The sequence below is a fragment of the Epinephelus moara genome, chromosome 22 (assembly GCF_006386435.1).
Source record: "Epinephelus moara isolate mb chromosome 22, YSFRI_EMoa_1.0, whole genome shotgun sequence".
Lineage (NCBI taxonomy): Eukaryota > Metazoa > Chordata > Actinopteri > Perciformes > Serranidae > Epinephelus > Epinephelus moara.
Genome location: NC_065527.1, coordinates 13830314 through 13854385, shown reverse-complemented (window position 1 = coordinate 13854385; position 24072 = coordinate 13830314). Strand labels below are relative to the sequence as shown.

The window sequence follows — 24072 nt, the reverse complement described above, 5'->3', positions numbered from 1 at the left end:
TCATTGATTAGAGGCACATTCATCATTTTATATGATAAGTATTTGGATAGTTGATAACTGCAGTAGGTTGTAAGGGACCTAACATATTTCAATAATTTGATATTCTAATATTAATTTTAAAAGAAGATTTTAAACATGGTCCTGAAGTAATCATGTAACACCACTCTCTAATACATGACATCATTAGATACTTTGTACAGATGCAGCAGGCTCACATGCCAGCGTGCAGTCTTTCCCTATGACAGCAGTGTGTGAAACCATGATGTCATTACTGGGCAGTAATTGATTTGTGCAGCACAAAGAATCCATTCAGCAATCAGCACCATGCTGGCTGGCTGGACTCACTGAGCGGAGAGGACGAGAGCGACGACTTCATTGTTGGAGTTTAAACCTGCAGCGGGGGTGCAGTGTAGCAGTGTGTGTGTGTGTGTGTGAAAGCGCGTGTACATGCTGTGATTATACACGACCCCGGGTCTTAAGTTATTGCTCGTGAATACTGGTCGCTAATTTGTCGAGGGACAGTGAGTTCATTGGAGCATCTAAACTGAGCTGGGCTTTCAGTTATGTCTAAAGTTTGACTGTTCTAGTCATGAGTGTGTGAGTGTGAGTGTGTGTGTGTGTGTGTGTGTGTGTGTGTGTGTGTGTGTTTCGAAATTGTAATGCTGCAGTAATGTAACATAATTTAATATTTTTATCTCAGGGTGTTTATATGACAAATTTTAAAATCTTTAAGTCTCGAACAAGTTCCAACTGATTGATTATATTTTAACTACAATAATTTAGTTTAATCATTTAATTGAAACACAACAGGGAGCTTTTTTCATTTAGGTCAGAGCTTATTTTACTAGAGCTTCAACTAACAATAATTTAAATAATTTTTTTTTACAGTTTAAAATTAAGATATTAAACCTATATAAAACTGGGAATTTCTTTACCATTTAGGAGCTGTAACTAGCAAATAATTTACATGTTGCTTGATAAATGAGTTATCAGCTTGTAAACGATCCTCCTTTTTTGTATTGTAAATATGTCAAAATGGCAGCTGCGCCTCCCTCTGTGTGTCTTACAGTGTGCGCAGCAGCAGACAGAGGAGTCCTTTGGACAGGGGTCCGACGATGACTGCGATTATCCCACAGGACAATCTGTCCTGAGTAAGTGCCCCCGACCACCAGGTTGGGATGAAACCTTGCAAAGCCCACAGATACTACAGGAGACTGAGGAAAGAGAAGAGGAAGAGAAAGCAGAATCACTGCATATCATTCTGACGTGAGATTATTTTATGAGAACATTTCTGATATATTATGAACTGACAGAACAGGAAACATGGTGAGAATAGAAATGCCTTGGTTGGATGAAATGTGGAGATAAAGCAGCAGACAGTGATAAAAGAGCAAAAACAAAGAAAGATATGAAGCGAAAAATGGTAACGCTAGACGGAGCGTGAGTAAGAACGAGTGATCAAGGCATCATGATGGGTGGCGGACATCAGGAGATAGACGGGAGAGGGAGATGATGAGTTTGGCTATGGTGAGGGTCCACTGAGGAGAGGAGAGAGGGGTGACGCTGGGGCGGAGACCAGACAAAGAGAGGAATTGTAGTTCTCTTTCCCCCAGCCGTTTCACATTACAGCATCAAAAACCCCAGCAGCCACTGGAGCGCTCACTGTAGCCTCCATCATGACAAGCGCACCCTTGAACTCCCGCCCTCCCCAATGCCGTGTTTATTGAGTCTTGGTTCCTCTTCAGTGCTCGTCCCATATGGGCTTCTGCGTGCAGCAGCTAGCCTTCCCTGACCCAAAGCCACTCAAGCATCTGTGCTGTGGAGTTATGAGAAAATGTTTCAGCATCGTATCGCCACAGGAGGGTAAGTGATGTTATGCATTGACAAATTCATCCCTCCATCCATCCATCCATCCATCCATCCATCCATCCAGTAGAGCAGCATAATCATGTTGAGAGGAGCAATAATTTACAGGCAAGACAGGGCCAAGAGAGCATTAAACAAGAAGCTCGCAGACACACATCACAATTAAAAACATGCAGAGTACATTTCGCAAAAGCATTGTTGCCCAACACGGTCATAGATTTTGCTGGGAGAACCGTCGCTGACAGTTTTAGGGTTCCAGAAAACGGTACGTCAGATGGTTTGTTGTTGGAACGACAGCTCTGAGACGGTGTTTGGAGGCAAAGCTTGTCATTAATTATCAAAATCCTTTCAAATGAATCACTGTATTAACAAGGCAATGTTTGCAAGATTTATGTTGACAGCATCGTATTCGTTAGACATGTTGCAAATTACTGCTGCTTTAAATTGGTGTTTAATAGCCAGTAGACTATGATGAATATGATTTTACGAATTTAAAATAAAACAAATTCCAAATTCACATTTAATTCACTTAATAAGAAAAAACTCCACCAGGTGGCCGTCCGCCCCTCTGAGCTTATTGTGGCTGACCAATTATTGTAATTATCTTGTAAATATCACGGAACAATGACACAATCAACAAAATCTAAATCTCTACAAAATCGAGCGGGCAAAAGGCTCCGCTTCTGAAATTCACCTGGTGTGGTATGACGACTTGCGGTGGACCGCATAAACACTGGTCAAAGCCAGACTGCAAAGAGCTGAGCCTGGTGGAACTGTCTCTTCCAGTTCCCTTAGTCAAGATGGCGGTGATGTAACAAAAACAGGGACTAATTCATCTCCTATCATGCCGAAATTCAGTGGATCACAACATATCAGGTATGGAATTAACCTGCAGATGCTCCAGTACAGAATGAATCCAAACTTTCTACGGAGCTATGTCGAAGGCCAAAATGTGGCCTGCGACTGACGAGGTAGGGCTGATTGTTTTTAGCCAAGCCAACTTCTGGAAAACCTGCGGCCCCTAGCAGTCAGTTGAGAGGAGTGAGCAGTCAGCAGTCAGTGATGGTATAAACCAGTCAATAAAACAGGTTCTTCAACAACTGCGAATCACCAGAACCACAAGAGGTCCTTGAGCACACAAAATATTAGGCTGATCGGTCCAGTAGTTTGCGAGATTAGTTGCAGACAGTATACAATCACATACATACACGACCAAATGTATGATGCTCACCAAGCTTAGGCATGGCAGAGATCATTTTGGCTTACTTGAACCTAATAATAGGAATAACCACTTTAAAAATATACTTACACTGACCAATTTATATAGAATATCGATTAACAAACATTACAGTATATTAAAAAAACTGCTGAGGCATCATTCATTTTAAAAAATCAGTTTTTACATCACAGACATGCTTCAGGAACATCACACGAACGTGCCAATATATAATGTGGTCATGGCAGTTTTTGGGAGCAGCTGTCACTAGATAAGTAAGAAATCCAACAATGGCAGTTCATGTTTAGGAAAAGCATGACGTTCGTCTTATTTTTCATTTCTTTTTTCTAAATTTCTCTCCCTTGTGCTCCCCCTCTCTCCTTCTCCGTCCCTGCCACCACACCATGTGCGGAGCAGCCAACTCCAAACCCCAGTTCGTTTTGAAAGGAGACTGGAAAACAAACCAGAGGGAAAGAAAACACTGCACACTCTTTCTCGCTCTTTTTTGTTTCTTCTGAGGAGTCACGGCTTCCAGACGAATGGCTCGGGAGTCGCTTCAGATGTCTAGGCTCAAAATAAACTGAACTTTGGTAGAAAAAAATAAAGTCGTCAGCCGGCAAGGAGGTACTCTCCAAGAAGTTTATTTACATGGTCAGATAAGAAGGGATCAGGAATTTAAGTTTATTAGCAGGTATTAACACACAAGATTTGATGGCCATGCAGGTGCTTTGCCAGATTTATGTCACATATACCGCAATAGCACCATTTAAAATAATGTCAGAACATCTGTAATGGTCTTAAGAATGTAAAAGGAGTTGACAAGCAAAGCTGCAATTGTTGTACCTTTTTTTCTAAATTAATTTGGACAATTTGACAAAAAAAACTCCTGACTTGGCCAATGTGTACAGAGACAAAAAGTAGCGCTACTTCAGACCAAATGTCAAGACAATGACTCTCATACTCACATACACATGGATAAGTCTGCCTTCAACTTAATCGCTTTTAATATCCAAGAGTTTTGGGATAACCTTTACACTCTGTGGTTGTCTGACAGGCTGCTATCTAAGGTCGACCCCCCTCCATCAGACTCCATCAGTGGGCTAATGAAACCAAGTCCTGCCCTCTCTGTCATCTCTCTGCACAAACACACACACATCCACTGAATAGGTTCATATACACACACATGGTTCCAACGCCACAACCATTTATCAAAAAGTGGGGGAACTCTAAACAATATTTAGCATCTGGAAGAGACAGGAAAGCAGACTGAAGGAGGCATAAACAATATCTAAATATCTAAATGTTTCTTAACTCTAGCTTCTCATTTTATAAAAGAATAGTTTGGGAAATATGCTTATTTGGTTTCCTTACAGAGGTGAGAAGATTAAATAAAAGGCCAATGGCAACAGCTTAAAAACAACAGCTTTAAAAGCTAGTTGTTTCCTGTTACAAATCTTTATGCTGGGCTAAGCTAATCGACTTGATGTATTTCCCAAAAATGTCAAACCATTTACCTCCTTTAATAGTCTTTTTCTTCCATCATCCTAAAGAGATAAAACCCGCGAGGCTGCTATAAAAGTGTCATTTCTCATTTGAATTTAAATATCTTATTCTATGCTGTTCTCCATATTGTTCCAATTTGACAGTGTAATAACTCAAATATATTAATACTGTTATCTTTTAACTCACTACAAGAGACCTCCCTGCCTTTGATCTTTCAAGTAAAACTGAATATGACCCTATTTTTACTATTAACACCATCAAAAATTAAAACTAAACACATAAATCCACAAGCACATGCAGACACAAATGGAAAACATCCCCACTCTTCTCTTTCTTGTCATTCTTCCACCAGTTATCACGCTAAATAAACACCCCTACCCCACATGAGTAATGACAAAGAGAAGCCAAATCAAATCAAGAGCCCCCTCTATTTGCTCCATATGTTAGTTTAACTCCTAAGCCCTATCAGTGTCCCCATCTTAAGAGGAAAAATCCTGACTAAACTCTGAATCCACTCTTTGAGAAACCACACGTTATGCCATCATTCCCCTCATGTACTGTCAGGCTTAGTGAAAGAGCTACTGAAAATTAGCCCAGCTTTGTCCCCGATAGTTCACTTTGAGGCGCCTGCCAGCAGCGACTTGGACTTAACATGAAAGCAATTCTCCGTAAATGCTTCTAATCAAATGTCACATCTGCACATATGTTTTGGAGCTCTATGCCTTTTAAATGTACTGTATGTCATTTGGTGCTGAAATAAGATCAATTTGTCCCGCGCTATAAGGAAGTTTATGATTTAAGCTCAAGGGGAATTGGTTGACACTCTAAAGCGGATTCTCAATTTGAATGTCATGTAGGAAATTAATGACTGAGTTTAGAGCTGAATTATGGGGCGCTTGGTTATGTTTTCGGCTGGATTTCTGAAGTCTTTCTGTTCACTTTTATTCATTCATGAGCCTTCCCCATCAATGGCTCAAATACTGCTTCTGCATCTATTAGAGGGGAATTATCTCAGTGTGTAAACATGACTGTATGAAATGCTTTATGTGAGTTTGACATTGTGGGAAATAATGCATATTCACTGTCTTCCTGAGAGTTCAATGAGCAGACCGACATCGCTCTCATGTCTGGGTAGCTCAGCATAAAGACACAGCAGGAATAGTTGCTTGGCAACCAGCAGAGACACCAGGAAGTTATGGGTCCAAGAAATAGTCTGGTACATAACCCCACATAAAGAGATGAATTGTCGTCTTTACACCTTTGTTTTTGAACGTATTAAACAAACCATTAAGGGTGTCAAAAAAATTGGTACTTTTTCTATACCACATATTTCAGTACTGTCACAATACCGGCACTTCTAACTTTGACAAAAACAGATTTTCGATACCATATTCGATACCACAGGTGTAAATGACATTGAGAACATACAATTTAAAATTTACAATAAAACATATATATAACAGGGCTATGACATGACAACAGGGACTTTTCTTTTCTTCGTTGGTACCAGAGAAAGGCAGAATCACAATCAGAGTTTTAACCCAAGGCATTTTTTAAAATACTATTATTGTATCAAAGTGTAAATTCTGGTATCATGACAACCCTATAAATGAGTTACATCGTGTTAATTAGTAAGCTTTAGAGGTGCTGTTACCTTAGATAGAGCCACGTTAGCTGTGTCCTGCCTCCAATCTAAGCTAAATTAACTTGTTCCTGACTGTGGCTTCGTGGTTAACATACAGACAAACGAGTGGTATCCATTTTCTTATCGAACTCTTAAATAAGCATATTTTCCCAAAAGGTTGAACTTTCCCTTTAAATCAAATGCAACCACTCATCTCATCCCCTGCAGCTCGTCTTCATTTCAGATTGATAAGTTTGGACATATCAGTCACACGAGCACCACATCTGTCTAAATAACACCTCAACAACTCTCATGTCGACAATACTCCCGCTATGATTGCATCTCCATATCAGGGCTGACTCGATACCGAGCCTGACATTTCATTTCCAAACGCAGAGTGGCTCTGTGGATGGTTCTCATCTCACATGCAGCGCGGGTCAGACACCTGCCAAGTTGTCTCCCGCCAGCCCCAGACGGAGAGGATGTGGGGAGTGACAGCTCCCGGAAGAAAAAGCAGCGGAGAGAGTCACTTCTGTATATTGGGCCTGAGATGAATTGTGGAAGTTTTAAAGAGAGACACTTGCGCAGTCAGAACAGTGGGTTTCATTTCTTTCCTCGGGCAAGGTCGGCTGTGTGTGTGTGTCTGCGCATGAGGGAGAGACTCACACACACAAAGTATCGTCTACCATATCTCACACAGGCTCACAAGGCTAAGTGCTTCTGGCAGCCCTTATTATATTGATGGGAAGTGTTCTGTAGAGGATAATACACACATGGTAGGCCCTGATGAAAGATGGCACCCAGCAAGGGATTAGGGAGGTTCGAAGGAATGACAGAGAGAGAAAGAAAGCTAGAGAGGCAAACACTCCCTCCTTTGTTGCCTCCTCCTCTCATTCGTTCTTTCCTCGGGCAACAAACTGTTGCTTAAGTCGACTTGGGAAGGCAAAGATGGAGCAAGAGTGCTATGGTGAGAAGACAGGGAGAGGCGGGGCGCTGATAGGGGACGCCAGACAGTATATCCTCCCAAGTAGATCCACGCTCCATCCCTCCTCCCCCCTCGCTCACCACACTCATCTGTTTTCCACTCTGCCTTATCAGGACCAGATGGATCCGACTGTCTTCCCTTGCATCCCCGCTTCTCAACCTCCCCCTCTTCTCCCAACCACCTTTCTCCTCCCTTTCTCCCCCTGGCTTCGCTCGTTTATGACACCCCACGGATTTTGTCACTCTGTGGTTTCTGGCAAGGAGAGACAAATACCGAGCTGAGTCTCAGTTTCACCAGGCAAAGAATGAGGGTTTGACGGAGCGAAAGCATGAGGAGGAGGCTCTGGGAACACAAACAGGCCTTTCTCTGCCTCCTGGAGCTCCTATCCCTTTATTTTCCATATCTTGTTTGTTTGCTTGGATCATATTTTCGCTTTTGCTGGTTTGTGGCTTTAATGAGGCATTTGTGTTGTACATGTAATGCTTGTCAACTCAACCACGCAGTGCTCTATTCTAGTCTTACTTTGACGATGAAACTCAGGAGACAGATGCTACGAGTTCTTCATCAGGTCTGTTTTCTAAAGAAATTCAATTAAATTGAAAAATTGTCACACTCATTAAACCTGAGTAGTTTAAGAGAATTTAAACAACTTTTAATTTCTGTTAAACACTCAATCCACTTGTATGGCTGGGTATTGTTTGCTGTTATGCGATATTGGTGCCAAAACAAGACCAGAGATTCTGTACTGATACCATAACAATACTTATCAGAGTATTTTCTAAAAGTTTGACATTTTAGGAAATATGCTTATTTGCTTCCTTGCTGGCAACCTCACAGCGATGATACCCGCAGACACCTGGAAGAAACAGTCAAGCACAAAAAGTAGCCCCCGAAAAAAACACCACTTGTTACTTACATACATTTACGAATTACATAAACAAGATACAACATGTTAGTTAGTGAGCTTTAGAAGAGTCAGAGGAGGCTTGTTGTTTCCAAGCCTTATGCTAAGCTAATCTAGCTAGCTAAATAGACAAATAACTCTCGACAAGAAAACTACTTGCATATATCCTAAAACACTAAACTCTTCTACTCATTTTGTCATTTGCAACATATGCCAAACTTCTGATTGCATGAGTATTAAGAATTCAAAGCCAAATTTTGATTTTCAACAGGCTGGTGCTTAAAAATTCTTGGATTCAACATCTAAACATTTTTCTGAGTTCTTAGTTCTTCTTGCATCCTGAGCAACAGACACTGGAAAGATTGACTGCTTTTAATTTCTCCATATAATACGAATAAAAACAACCTCTGATCAGCACGAATTTGTACGAAGTAATCTAATAAATTCAACACTCAAATTATTTTTGCCAATCGAAGCTACATCTGTTTAGTGTGCCACAAATCAAACAGTCACAAAGTCTTAACCCGCGTGTTCAGCGAGCACTTAAAGGACTCTGCTAAGAATCTGAACACAATGCAGCTTCATCCTCCAGCGTCATTTCTCATGGGCTCTATATGGCTGTGAATAATGCTGCTGCACTCTTTCCAACTCCCCCTACCCTCACCCTCCTTCCCACTCTCCTCCTGCTCTGCGTCTCTTACTCAACCTTTCTGGAAGTGTCAAAGGCCTAGGGAACGATGCAAGGCAGCAAGATATTAATAAAAATATGACTGAGTCCAATGGGATATGACAGTAGCGGCGGGGGTTGTTACAGGGAGGCGTGTGGTTTGGGGGGTTCGGCAGAGGTTTTAAGTCAAGCGGGCCCTTTAATGTGGTGTGACTTTGCCCACTTGAGAGGCTGGTGTGAAGTTACAAGATTAGACCCAACTGTGATGGGGTGATGATGGGTCCAACTGCTGAGATGGCCGTGATGAGGGGAGGCACGCTCAAGTGATACCAGAATCCACAGCAGCGGCAGCCCCTTTCCTAAAGTACAAACCCAGCCCATACACTGATGGATCACACACTTCCTCCACTATATAACAGATCAATGGCTGCTAAAGTGGGGTCATGAAACTGCCATGGGTCCTTAAGGGGATTGAGAAAGACCCCCTGGTATACAGAGATACTGTTTAATTTTAGATATAGCTTACTGACTATCAGAATTAAAGCTGGGGTAGGTAGTTTTATTTTAGCAATGTTGGGCAAAAAACCCATATGAAATTTTGAGCATATTGTAATGGCTAATGGCTCTTTTTTTTAGGCTTTATAAAACCTAGCCTATGACAGAAGACTTTGTCAATCACAGGTCTTTTCAGAGAGAGAGATCATTCCTACTGGCTGTTCTACAAATGCAGATGCGCATGCATGTCCCTTTGGAGAAAGCCTGATTCAATGGCGGAGAATCCTGTAGAAAAAGTTGTTATTCCAGCATTTGCAAAAACTGCCTACACTGCAAAGCAACTGCAAAAGAGGAAGACAGAATTATCAAAAAGAGAGTCCAAATGAAAGTGTCAACAAACGAGATAAAACAAGTTTCAATATCAGCAAAGCATTTGAGAGATGGAGAGATGTTGCTAATAGTTTAGCCTTCTGCTAACTGGAGCTAATGGCTCATGACTGCGGCTATTTCAAGTTTATGTTTATTATAGCTGACGGTTAGTAAAGCCTTGAATCCCAGTGTGTCCTCCGCCTCACTCCCAAGCATTACAGACCACCTGGGCAGCAGCTCCGGAGATGGACCACGAATCAGCCAGCACAATCCCTGCTCCTGGGAACCTGACAGCCTGGACTCCCCACTGGATCAGCAAACTTTCTGTTGCTGCTGTTACACAGGTCAGACCCCTGCTGCCGCTGGTCACCAACGCACTGTGGCACCTGGCACTTGAGGGGTTTGTGCTAGATCAATTCAAGCCACTACAGCCACTGACAGAAGATCCATCATCCTAGCTGCTGCCCACTCCCCTCCCAGTAAAGCAGTCAACAGAGGCGAGAAGCGAGGCGGAGGGACTGTGGGGTGGCTAGCTAGCTAATTCTTGTCTCATCTGTGGTCTGATAAACAGAGAGAGAGCGCAGGACAAGGAGGCACTGACCGATTGTGCTTCTGCAGCTCTAAAATGAAATAAGATTAAATAAATCATTGTATGAGGAACACTGGGTTGCCTTTTTCCAGAGTTTTGCCTACTCCAGCTTTAAGCAGAGTTAGAGAACAATTATATATTTCATGTGTAAAGTGCAATTCCATAAAAAAGTTTCACATAATCCAGAAGTATATAATAAAACACCACAAAGAACCATAATTACTGAATAAAGGGGTATAAATAAGCAAATGTGTACAGATGTGTAATGTAGATATAAAACTTCAGCAACTGAAGCTAAATACAATTCATTACTTGATAATTCTGCAGTCAAATTATTCTGAAATTGTACTTTCAAAAAGAGCCAAAAACCCCCTCAAATGTCATTATCAGCATTACAAGCAACCACTGATAACAAGCCTGAAAGCTACAGTATTTGCATAAATGGCTTAAAGAAGTAGAACACAACTAAATAAGAACAGGAGGAAAAGATTTAGCAGAGCAGGAATAAGAGAAAGAGAAAGAACACTGACTGCATAACTGTCAGATTTGTTTGGACCACAGGGGAACAACATTTGTCAAACCAGGACCTGTCTGTCTAACTATTGCATTAGAATTCGATATTACAACACTGCTGCATGTTGCCAAAAATGTTAGTGCACAACCCACAGATTGCACTTGCCTCAAGAAAGTCACACACAGGGACTCTTCCAAAATAAAACCAAGCCCAGCTTTTAAATGTTTTATTTTGCACCACACCAGCGAGTCAAGGACATAAATCCCAACAAAGCTACTGCAAAGTAGGGCTGTGTCTTGGCAAGAATCTGGCGGTATGCTAGGCTACGTGTCACCAGGGTTAGGAATTAGCACCAGCCACCAGCCAGATGTTGGTAAACTTACTAGGTGGCTACTAGATTTCCTTCACTCAGCAGCAAAAAAACAATGTTTAAACTTCTGAGTGGCTTTTAGATTTTGGAATCCATTGGCCCCAGTGGCAGGTGGACGAAAAAAGTTAAATTAAACCCCGGTAGCACAATACAAGAATTACAATTACATTGAGATTTATTATAATACTGTAATCAAGGCGATATATTGAGATTATTTCAAAGTCCAGAAAAACTGACAGACTAAAACTGAAATGGAAACAACCAAGATTATCTAACCCCAATGAGAAAATGTTCCCTTGTTTGGGCAATAATTTTCAAACCCTGAATAAGAGGTTAAAAAAGACAATTTTTGCATTGCTAAGCCCATTCACCAAACTACACACAGCCAGACAAGAAATATAGAAGCCTGACCTCACCAAAACCCCATCTGAAACATGAAGCCTTCTATAAGCCATAGCCTTATACAATAAAGCCCCTGCTGAACCAGACCTCAACCACAAACCCCAACCCTCCAATACCGACCCAGCACTGTCATTCTTTTGTATCCTCCACACACACACGCCACAGCTTTACACATGTGTATGACACTCACATAAACATGTGCATACACACAGACAGCATCTACCTATCCATCTACCAGATGAAAGCTGCAACAGATGCAAGGACAGAGTTGCTCTGATGCTTCAGGATGGGAGATGGAAGGTGAAAAGAAAATAAGAGAAAGAGAGGCACCCGGCCCTGTGGTTTTGGGGGGTTAAACAGCAGTACATGCTCGCACATTAAGAGCCATTTGATCCGTGGCTAACTAGGGAGTCGCGACTGTTTGCAAAAGGCCCCGCAGAAAGAAAAAAAATGTCTCTACACCGCTCTCCTCTCGTCTAACCACTCCTGTGCTGCTTTCATCTGAACCCAGCAGTGACGGGAAGTCATGGGTGATTCCAAATGACTTGCAACCTCTTCTTTCGTTCTCTCTCCAGTCTATTTTATCTCCATTTATCTTCTACTGTTTACGCAGCACTTTATCTCAAAGTCCCTACTCATTTGCTCTCCACTGTATCTTTCTGTCTCTGTTTTTCTGTCATTCACTTTTCTTTCTCCCCTCATGAAAAGACCATGGCGCAGCCCCAGGCCACACTAACTCACTGACTAACATGGGGGCGGTAGGAAAGTGGGACCACTTGGGAGTTTCTGTTCTCTCTCAGTTTTTCTTCTGTCTTTTTTCCATCTGATATCACTTCATCTAATGCACATCCTTCCAGTAAACACTGGCTTAAAACAACTCTCAGCATGTGTACAAGCTGACTGTGTTCGTAGAAGTGGTTAGTATGAGTTGGAGAATCAAAAACAAACACAAATGACGACGCTTTGTTCTGTTGCAGATGGACGCCATTGTACTCAAATGATGGCATTCCCACCTAAACTTGAGCACAGTTCACTTCTGTTGTGCACATTTAGAGCCGATTGCCCCCTTTTGATAAACTGAGCACTCTATCAGCTGCTTACAAAAACATCCTTGTTCCCAAAGTCCTAATACTCGACCCTGACAATTCACAGATCAGCATGCTCAGAAACCACACTGTGAAAAAAAAGTCAGATGTACAGTACATATTTCGTCAGAGAGCCACATGGAAAAACTACTGAATCCTACAGCTACAAGATGCATCGTTGTAATCTATCCGTAAGACCACATGGATTTCAGCAGCAGCATAAATTATGGTGCAGTGAAAGAACGGAGTGCTTTAAAAATCCATTATGGAGCTAGACTTATATGGCAAGCTTCATATCGAAATATTTGCACGCAGCATGCGGTCTGAGGGGATATGTGGTTCTGTGTGTGTTTTATAAAAAGGAAAGAAAATCTATTTCCTCTGTTTAAATAAAGCTTAAATGTAAAAGCATGCATGGGCATTTCTAACATTATTTCTGAGCAGCGAGGTGAATGCCTGTGACGTTAATTCTATTACAGGTGTATCTCCACATTTACAGTGACGTGTATGAGAAGGACTTGTCAATTATTGGGAAACACAGCACGGCTGTCATTAGACGCAGCATCAATGTGGGTGGGCTAACACACATGTGGCAGCGTTGGATTAGGAAGTGGTAGGCCACATCATTTTACTACCAAGACGTCTCTATATGGCCTCGCCTGTCTCGTGGGAGCCGTGAAGCCCTCACACCCAATTTTTCTAACCCCTCACTCCTCCCTCTGTCCTTCTACCATTTTTTCAATGTCACTTCCTATTAGCATCCCACCCGTCAATGAGTTTTTTTCCCACCAAGACCTAAATTTCTTCCATTTAAACTGGCCTCGAGTGGCAGCGTTCAGCCATAATCCAATCTGGAGGGTCAAATGTAGAGCCGCCTTTCATTCCCTTTTCCTTTACTCTTTATTCTTCAGTCACAAAGGTGCTGTCATTATAGGACAGAAAAGAGGAGCAGGCTGTAGATTACCGGATGGACTGTCTGTTGGTAAGATATGAACAAAGGTATGAAAAATAAAAATGAACAATGGTGCTTTTGAAATTCTGAGAGGCAAACAAGGAGATGAGAGAAACATGTTGTCCTTTTTTCAGGATGTAGCTCTGCAGCAGTTGTTTGTAGGTTCATGCTGTAACTAACAACCCACAAAACAGAGGAAAAAGCACAGAGCAAAACTAATTTCTACCCTACATGTCCTACAATCTTGACTGCCATCATATTCTATAGTTATGGAAAATATGTTGGGTTTGATAGGTACCTGACAATGAAAGATGTACTCTGGTGTGGCCTTCTTAAATTTGATGTTCCATACTAGAGCAACACCATCTGGTTCATGAGGAGCATCTTCATTATTGTTGTAGGAGGCAACCAGCAACTCAGGATACTGAGAGAGAGAAAAGGAGAGAAGGAAGGGATGGAAAAGTGATGCTTAACACCCACATAATTGGTGTGCAAAGGCTTCAAATTTGGGATAGCATAGTGTGAAGAAGAAAAATCATCATGCATCATTTGAGTGACACACACAAGGGTGCGGTCTTTACCTGAGGGGACCAGTCAAGGCAGGTGATCACACGATGTTTAGACCAGTGCTCATCGTAGAAGAGTCTACTGAAGGACAGACTGGAGCCGCTACCCAAGTCTCTGACAAAAGACAGCAAAGATAACGTGAGATAACCTGGCAAGACAAAAAAAGCCTTCTGTCTCCAGGGGTCATTTGTGATCACTAGTCTAAAAGGACCAAAGTACAGGTGATGTCTTACGTCGAACAAATAAGAGACACATTTAGTATTTGTTAATAAATCTCAGTGATTGATATAAAATGTTATCTACCGTACACAAAAGGCCTCTGTAGACGACAGTTGGCCGTCCATGTTGCCTAAAGTTTCTGAGACATGTTGGCAAAAGTCTGCCCCTACCAGCGGCCACTGGCTGATTCAGCATGTTGTACGGGCATTGAAAAAATTCAGTGAGAGAGCAGTCTGACTGGCTGTTCACCCTAATGAGTCAGTCATTTCAGCCAACATGTTGCCTGTGGCCACAGGATCCTAGGCAGATTGTTGCGTCATTGGCCACTTCTGAAAGTTGTATCACTGTGTTTTTTTATGTTTGTGTCTATTCGTTAATGTCAGTTCTGTCAGGAAAATGTTGCCAGACCTTTAGAAATGAAAAGACTACATTTTGAGTGCTACTTACATTAATTCTAAACACTAATAAGTGCAAATGACCGACTTTGTCTGCAATGCTATGTGAGAATGAATAGTAATGAAACAAGCTAGTGAAATGTAGGTTATGTTGTTACAATTTCATAAATAGCATGTCCATGGAAAAATAGAGGAGGACTGATGTTAAGCACTGGGCCATGGCCTGTTTTAGACATAATCTCTATTTGACCACAGGCTTGATGCTTCTCTGTGGCTGCAGTGGTCAAAGTTGAAGTGAGCTGCATTCTTCTATAATAGCAGAGCAGCATACTAAAACAGCTTTGCACTTATGACTCTCATAACTTCAACCAACACTTTGATAACCTCCATTTGGAGCTAGCTCTTCAGATGGCAAGACAATGCTCTTTAAGACATGATGGTTGTCAGTTCACAGAAGTTTTTAACCCCCTGGGAGCGTGACATCAGCAGTAAGACATGTATTTTGAAGAACAAAGGAGCTCCCAGGCCGCTAGAGTGACACAGTGAGCATGAGTCAGTCTTTGCACATTTCTTAGTTTGAGGCATGCAAGTAAACACCCACATGTGCGCTCACATCCAAATACTCTACTCAACTCTTTCCTCCTGCCCCCTCTTGCCTCCTCCCTGCTCACCCCTCTTTGTCCTCCAGGTCCCGGCCACTGTAGTCGAAGAAGATGTTGCTGTCCTCGGCCAGAGCTCTCTCCATCACCCGGATGCTGCAGTCGAAGAAACTCTGAAACTCAGAAGAATGCAGGATCTGCTGCCTCTCCTCCTCTGTCAGCTCCCGCAGAACTGGAAATGAGCCTGGAGGATGGAATTTAATAAAAAAGACATATAAAACAGACTGATCTGCACATATTTTATTCTATTTTACCTTAATTTTACAAGGGAGTCTCATTGAGATCAAACATGTATTATGAGAGAGACCTGGCCGAGGTAGCAGCAGTGCAAAATCACAACATATTAAAATACAACATACACAACATGATGTAGAAAAAAATTACAGCAAAACAGATGAACAGCTTTCAAGAGGAACCACCACAAGCCTCTATCACCACATTTTTATGATGCCCTAATATTTATCAACGGGTATAAAACTGTCTAATTTGAGATCTTTTGCAGGTTATTCCATGCCCAAGGTGCATACCAGGAAACTGCATTTTTTCCCCCCAGAAATCAAAACCTGGTGAACATTAAAAAGCAACTACTTGGGAGGAGCATAGCGGGTGAATGCCGGAGCTAAGAAAGAGAGGGGTACAGAGGTAAGCTGAAAGTTTACCAAAGTTTACCAGTATCACTTTGGACATTGTTTGTTCTATAAATCAGACAACAGTAAATAATGCCCATCAAACTTTTCTAAAGCCCAAGGACACATCTTTGAATTTCTTTAATTGTTTGCACGTTCTCCCTGTGCCTGCGCAGATTTTCTTCGGGTGCACCACTGGCTTCCTCCCACAGTCCAAAGACACACAGGTTAGGTCAATTTACCTATGGCTAAGCCCCGCCCTCAAACGCGATGAGCCAATCACAGTGCGTATATCCATTCCCATAGACTCGGACATTCTCTGCCTGGACGTCCATTGAAATGCATAACAGAAAGTCAGTTTTGTTTGGTTTTATGAGCTTTTTCGGAGTTTTGAAGTTTAAAAATGGTCAAACGGTGTGCATGGGGTACATGCAACCACGACACAAGGTATCCTGAGAGGCTGGCCGACGGGCTGTATTTTTTACCCTTTCCTAAACCACATCTCAACTGAGAAAGTGTCTCCTTTGGATAAAGTTGTGTGGTAACGTTAGACTCAACGTGAATAATATTAATAAGGATGTCTATACATCTGTTCTAAGTTAAGTCAACATTGTGTTTGAGGCAACATATTGTCACTTTGCTGGAAAGAAATATAAAGTTATCTTTAACATCTCTAGCTAACGTTAGCTAAAGTTAGCCTAACATTAGCTCCTAGCTGCGTTGTTCATCATGTCACCTTGTTTGCTGGGAGTTCATTAGCCTATTTTATTCTAGTTTTTGTACTTTGGTGATCGTACATCATTGTTAGCTGTTGTCCAAAGGGCTCTAGTTATACTAAGGTTAACTTCTGGAGCTTAGCTTCATTAACTTATCTGTAATCACAGAGATAACAAAGGTTGGCAAATGTTATGCTGAATGATTCAGTGTAAATACTGTAGCACCAAACTAACGGAGAGACACTCTTGGTAAAGATGGTAAAAAGGCCGTTATCCTTCTCTCATATTCTGAGCCAAAAACCTAAACTTCAGCGGCACTTTGATGCACCAAAATTTGATCGTTATGTCTCCAAAAATCATCAATTGCCTCCTGTGAAATGCTGTGTATTGTGACACCTGCCATAGCACTGGTCACTGAATGTTGATATTTTGTCCGAGTGAGTGGAGGGGGGTGTGGCTTAGCCATAGGTCAATTGGTGACTCTGAAATCATACCTGATGTGAACGTGAGTGCGAATAATCAGCCTTCTTTATACGTCTTGCCCAGTGTTGGCTTCTCAGTGTACTTTATTTCTCGCAAAAATTTGTTAGAATCAATAAGACCACAAATGGCAACAGACACAAGTTGTGCTGTACAATCTATGGAGTTATTTCAATTTTATTATATTTAAAATATAAGTTATACATCAGATTCAACTTTTTTGCTAAGCAATCTCTCTCTATTTTCATCCATGTTAACAGACAAATAATAATGCATTGGAATATGGCATTTAAAATCAAGTAAATGTAAGTAAATAGTGTTTGATGTGACCTGCAAACTACAGGTATGTTTTGTTTTGAAAAGGCGGCCAATCATGCTTTTCTCAATTACTGCTCGAGAGCCTGAAACTGAGAAATGTCTATTTATTCTATTCATCTGACACTGTGACATTCTACTTTTAATTATTCAGTTGCTGACAGTAGTACAGATACCTTGCTGTATTTTACTGTACTGTACAAATTACTATCATGTCTACTCCTGCCAAAAAAAAAAAAAAAGGTACATTGTGTGCTTCTGATGTCAGATTAACATTTACTTCAACTCTATCAAAACCAGAATCACATCCAGGACATAATGAACTACAAACAGTCCCTAATGCATCTTTTTAATAAAACCCTACAGTAAGAACTTCATAAACAAGAGGAAAACAAAGCCCTCTGAGCGTCCCGCCTCCCTTTGAACGTAATGGCTGCACAGCACGGCGTCCGGTTTTTGAAGTCACTGTCCCCAAGCACACATGCGATTTTACACACACAAGCACGCACAGACACACATATATCGACCTTTACCCTGCCTCTTGACTTTGATCCCCCCCATCCCTTTGTATTTCTTACGAGTTGTCAGAAAAGACCCAGTGAATCGAGTGGCAAAGATCAAAGGCCAGACCTTCTAATAGGCCAGGATGGAGAGGAGACGGATGACTGTGTGTTTATGAGAGCGTGCATGCATACATCTGCCTGTGTGTGTGTTTGAGTCACACAGTCAGGATTGTGTGTGCATGTGTGTCTGAATATGAATATGTCTCTTTCCATCACGTGTTGTGTTTTCATCCAACCAAGGCCTTTTCTCCATATTTTGCTGCACGAACCGTCCGCATGCACACACGCAGCTCTCCATTCCTCTCCACTTTGAAGTGTGGTCGAGGGGTCAAGTGACAGGTTTTTAATCAGTGCTGACCCCCACATGCCACGGAGCTGATATGCTGGACCCGCCTTAACCCCCACAGTAACCTACCCCCATCCTTCCATCTGATACACCCACTGACTGGCAGAGGGTGTCACACACAAGTGACCGGGTTTCGTGACAGTTTGACCAACAACATGTGAGGGAAGTCGAGGGATGAAGGAGAGAGGAGGATAATAAAGAATGGGAAGTTTTGTGTTTGCAGTAATTAGGAATAATTTATGTAGGAGAAAACTTGGTGAATTTAACAAAAATTACACCTGAATTAATGAGGTGGTTAAGGTTTACGGCTAATACCTAACCATTTCCCTCTCCCATCATCCATCCATCCTTTACACTTCAGCTGTTTTGTATGGAAAATATCAAATATCATGATATTTTTTGGAGGCTGACCAATATTGAATTTTTAATGATGATAGTTTGGAACAGGAAAAAGACGACAGCCAATTAATAAGCTGATACCTGATGAAACAAGTATTTCAATTACTTGAGTATTTTGTAACTGGTAAATCTAATGGTTTGGAGTGGAGTAATTTTGTATTTTCAAAATACTCAAAATACTTCCTCAATGATTAATTTAACATAATTAGTGGCGGCAGTAGCTCAGTCCATAGGGACATGGGTTGGGAACCGAAGCGTCTGCAGTTGAAGTTCCCATCCGCACCAAATATGGAGCGTGGACTGGTAGCTGCAGAGGTGCCAGTTCACCTCCCGGACACTGCCAAGGTACCCTTGAGCAAGGCACTGAACAACTTGGGGCGCCCGTCCATGGGCAGCCCCCTACCTCTGACATCTATCCATTCAATGCATGTATAGGTCCTGTGTGTGTGTGTGTGTGTGTGTGTGTGTGTGTGTGTGTATTTTAGGCCTGTGTGTATATGTATATGACAACGGAGTGAAAACACTGAATTTCCCCTCGGGGACTAATAAAGTATATAAAATTAAAATAATAATAACTAAAATAAAAAACAGTGTATAAAACACTAGAGGGCTTTTATTTTGAAACAATAATTTGTAACAGGCCAGGCCAGCATTCACCCAGGACTCAGACTTTTGCTTACAGTGCTACAACGTCAGACCTGCTGTTGCAGGTTCGCTCAAAAACGTACCTAAATACATATTAAAATGAAGAACAATACACTCCAACACACTCATGCAGCAGACGGGACCTGTTGTCTCTGGAGCTGTACCCACTGATCAAGCTCCTTTTTGCTCTATTTAAAACAACCCACCCCTCTTCAACTACAGTTGGTGATCTATGTCTCTGCATGACTGGTGAAGGCTTTGCAGCCATCAGCCACTACCAGAGCCAAGTTTAACCGATAATGATAGTCTATAAAACATCATATCAGTGCTGATTAATTGGCCAAACCCATAAATCAGTCAACGTCTAATACTTTTGACCAAACATCTCAGTATTGATAGTATTGACGAAACTATGGGGTTGACCCTCTGCTTTCACACTGAGATTTTCGATAAATATCATAAATAAACGATGAATGACTGTGTGTTTATGATGACTAACTGATTATAGGCAACAATAGAACAGTCTGGTAAGTTCAGAAAATTACATCACTTCACTGTATTGCAGCCTTAAAAACCTGTAAAAGACACTATTATAATTGCCATATTATAAAAGCAAAACAATAAAACGATATCTAGTCTCAAGATATCGACATAATATCGATATATTGCCCAGTGCTACTTTTTACCGTCTTTGGTTTCCCTGTTGTCATCTTCATCCTGCTGCTCCGACTCGGGGCCTGGCTTTGCCTCCATCATCTCTTCATCTTCCTCTTCCTCCTCTACTGAAAGAGAGTAAAAAAAAAAGAAAGAGAAAGAGAGAGCACTCATGTTAATCAACAGCTGTTCCAATTTTCTTCGACCTCCCGCTGTGTGCTTCCCCAACCCCCCCACCCCCCCTGTTCTTAGCAAAATAATGATTCCCAGACATGCACCGGTACACCTGACTAACTAACATTTGGACCAAGTGGATTTCATTTACAAACACACGCACACGTTTGTTTGGTGTTTTTTTTTTTGAAAACCCAAACATGTCTAGCATAAATGCTGCAGAGTTTCTATTACTGTTGCATATGTGTATTGAGTATTGTCTTGGAAAAAGAAATATAACAGGAAACAAGTTCAGTGTCCACACCCATTTTGCATGTGTTCACATGGTCAGCATGTGTGGACATTGTGCACGCAAATCACACACACACAGACAGCAGGAAATGTCAGAGATGTGTGCACTCTCCTCTTTTTGTCTCACCTTTGACCCCAAGCAAAAAGATCCAGTGATATGTGTGTGTGTGTGTGTGTGTGTGTGCGTGTGTGTGTGTGTGTGTAAAAGGGGATTCCCTCTGCATTCCCTTCAATCAGGCTCTGCAATTACGCTTGCCTCTCTAGGATTTATTGTAAGTGTGTGTGTTGGGGAGGAGGTGGGGTTCAAGTATGAAGGGTTACTGTCAACATAGGCACCTGCTTGTCAGCTACTGCACCCCCCTTCTCCACCAACAAGCCCCAGCACCCCTCAGGGTATGTGTTGGTAACCCTTGCCAACCTCTCCTCCTCTTTTTCTGCCGCTCCCTCCCTCCGAAACAGATGCCGAGAGTCGGGGGGCCTCTTGGAAGACCTCTTAACACCCTGACACCGTGACCAGACACCTGTGGTCTGCCAACACACACGCTGCACACACAATCTGTCTCTTTCTCTCTCACACAAACACACACACACACCCGGGGCCCTCGCCTGCAGTGCCAGGGGTGGCGAGGGGTTAACTGGCGCAGGGTCAAGCTGACAACAGTCGCTCAGTCCAGTGGGAGGAAGTGACTACATCACACCCTCAGACGTGTCCTGTCTCTCTCTCACACACACACACACACACACACACACACACACACACACACGTCGGGGTGTGTTTAACTCAGCTGGAATATGGCCTGGGGCACTGTTAAAACCACTCCAGGGCCGCTCTTGCACCGGATGAACTGTCCATTCATCACTTGGACTTGCCTAAGCTTTTGATGAACTCACTGCTGCTACTTTTAAAAGGTACAAATACGATTATAATTGGAGGGCCACTTTTGTGGATTTACTTTAATGATTGCAATAATTTCTGGCGTTATTTTAGAAATTATTTTGGGCTTAGACGTACATCTCTCTTTTACCCTGTCTTTGTGTTTTCTTTTCTTTTTTACTCCCAAGTTTAAGTGCTTGATATATGACTTTAATTTTCATACTGTGTGTATGTAATAAATGACTAAGCTAAATCAAACACTTGGCGGCAAAGCTCAGTCCAAGTCGGTGGTTAACAGCCAGCTGTAGTGATCCAAACACCAGTGACCCACCAGTATGGAGCAGAGACCAGAGAGGACCAGACAGGCAGACTGCCAGACTAGCTCCATGTGTGAGCTGCCAAAACAGACAACCAAACAGAGACGCACAGGAATACCCTTCTTTTGTCTCTCCCTTCATGCTTCAGTTTGTGATGCTTTATTTTTTTGTCATCTATCAGTCTCATCGCTCTTCCCCCTTCGCAAACTGTTGTTATTAATCCGAAAATGTTTCAGAATGTGAATCAGGTTCCTGCTAACCACCCTTGGGAAGATGCATTACAAACTGATACTCTGTTCTATTCTATTCTTTTCTATTTTCTTGACCTTACGTGACCGGTCCAGTGGTTGGAATGTGTGGTGATGGGGATGGGAGGAGCGTGAGTAGAGGAGAGAGACCACATTGAGGAGCGGTCAAACTGTCAACCCCCGGGGACCACAGGACTCTGGAGCAAGGCAACGTGATTCATGGCCTATGGGTTACCTCACTGAGAGGAGACGGTCCAATTCCCGTATGAAGATACTGCTGATGTTATTGCCAGCAGCCATGCATCAAGTTGTTCTGTCAGAGTCGCGCACCAAAAATATCCCGGCTATTTCCTTTGAATGGAAATTTTCAGAGATACATGTCTGTGTGCATGAGAGTAAAGCAAAAGCTATATTGCGGTAAATGATACTGGAAAGTAGGACTCATGGGTTGGAAACGATAATATAAAACTTTATGCAAAATGTACATGCAAACGCACGCAGAGGCACTGCAGGGTTTCCTGTTGAGTTGCAAAAGAAGCCGGGAGGGGAAATCAAAAGAGACAATCTTCCACAGTTTGAGTGTGTCTGCCTGCTACCCTGTAAGTATCTGCACACTTTCTTGTTTCCACCTCTTTCCAGTCACGGGATGCTTTCTCTTTCCACCTGCCGCTTAATACCGCTCCTCACTGCAGGACAACAGGTTAACTGGTATCCTCCCCCTCGCCGCAGACGGGGGTCCACCTTGATGAAACTCCGGTTGGGGGCTCCCGTTTTGGCCGACTACACGCCCGGGGTAATGATATCCTCGGTAGCCCGCGGCCGCCGCATCTGGCTGCCTCAATCTTCCCCTGGCTGCTTACTCATGCTGACCGTGCCCAGTCAATTCAGCAGAACCCAGCAGGTATGTAGACACACAGATTCTCAGTGTGGAGATACAAACACAAGTACACACACACACACACAAATGTGTAAAGGTGTTTGTAAATGCATATGCACGCACGCACACACTCACAAACACACAAGCACACACACACAAACAGAGGCATGTGCACACGTCTGAATTTGTGAAATTGTTTGGAAACAAATATTACTCACTGCAAAAAAGGATGGATGTAACAACATAGCCTTTCATATGCTCTGTCAGCCTCTCATAAGTACTATGCTACAAACTAATGCCAATAACACCAATATGCTGGTGTTACTGACTATATCGATATTGCGACAACAGTGTAGGGTTGACTTAAATATTTACACAATGAGATTTCTGAAAAATAACCATCAGTAATGTGGAAATAATGGCAGGTCCCTCCAGGATTTCACGGGTTGTTTTTGAGATTTTTGCAACCTGAAATACCTGATCTCACAGCATCTAAAAAGTGCGATGCATGTTGCAGTATTTATAGGTGTAGTTGTGGTGCTGTCTCGGATTAGGGGCGTATTATCATGAGCATTCAGTGTTTCCCAGTGTTTGGGGTGGGGCAGCAACTGCTGATCGACGACAATCAGCTGTTGTTGCCGTTCGATGCAGCACTGAAGGACCATTTCCACGAGAGGCTCTCCTGCTCTCTCTGCCCGGTTAGCACAAGCTAACACAGCACAACATGATGTCATCATTATGTCATATTTTTGGTGCTTGGGCAGAAGCCTTGCAACAATGGTTAACATCTGACACTTAGCAATTAATCTCACACCGACACTGAGACGGTTCGACTCAGTTGTTTAACTTTATAATAACCACTGGGTAATGTTAGCTGTGTGATGCTAACAGTTAGCTCTGTCACTGGGAATCTGTGACTCTGTCCCACGCATAGAGCTCCGGTCCCACAGTACAAAATTACAAGGTTATGCTGAATTGACAGGGATTGGCTGTATTTGCGTAACTTGTTGCAATCGCAACATCGCAACCTTTTGGAAGGACTGAATGACTAAGTGGGAAAGGCAAGTTTTACAACATCTAGAACAGTCTGCTAAGTTCAGAAAACTGCATCACTTTACTGTAATGCAGCCCTCTAAACCAGGAAAAGACAACCCTTACGATATTAC

General features: G+C 42.3%; 1 protein-coding gene across 11 annotated transcripts in view; it reads right to left on the bottom strand.

Annotated features, from left to right (window-relative positions):
- Positions 1–24072, bottom strand: part of LOC126384120 (cytoplasmic dynein 1 intermediate chain 1) — a 69069-nt gene that overhangs the window by 21539 nt on the left and 23458 nt on the right. For 8 of the 11 annotated variants that reach the window (XM_050035034.1, XM_050035037.1, XM_050035042.1 and 5 more), the window contains 5 exons: positions 20158–20253; positions 15394–15565; positions 14123–14222; positions 13840–13965; positions 1068–1214 (listed from right to left, as the gene is read on the bottom strand). In XM_050035034.1, coding sequence (XP_049890991.1) covers positions 1068–1214; positions 13840–13965; positions 14123–14222; positions 15394–15565; positions 20158–20253 — 641 coding nt within the window. The remainder of the gene's footprint in view (positions 1–1067; positions 1215–13839; positions 13966–14122; positions 14223–15393; positions 15566–20157; positions 20254–24072) is intronic. The other 3 variants (XM_050035036.1, XM_050035043.1, XM_050035045.1) reach the window with 1 other exon arrangement.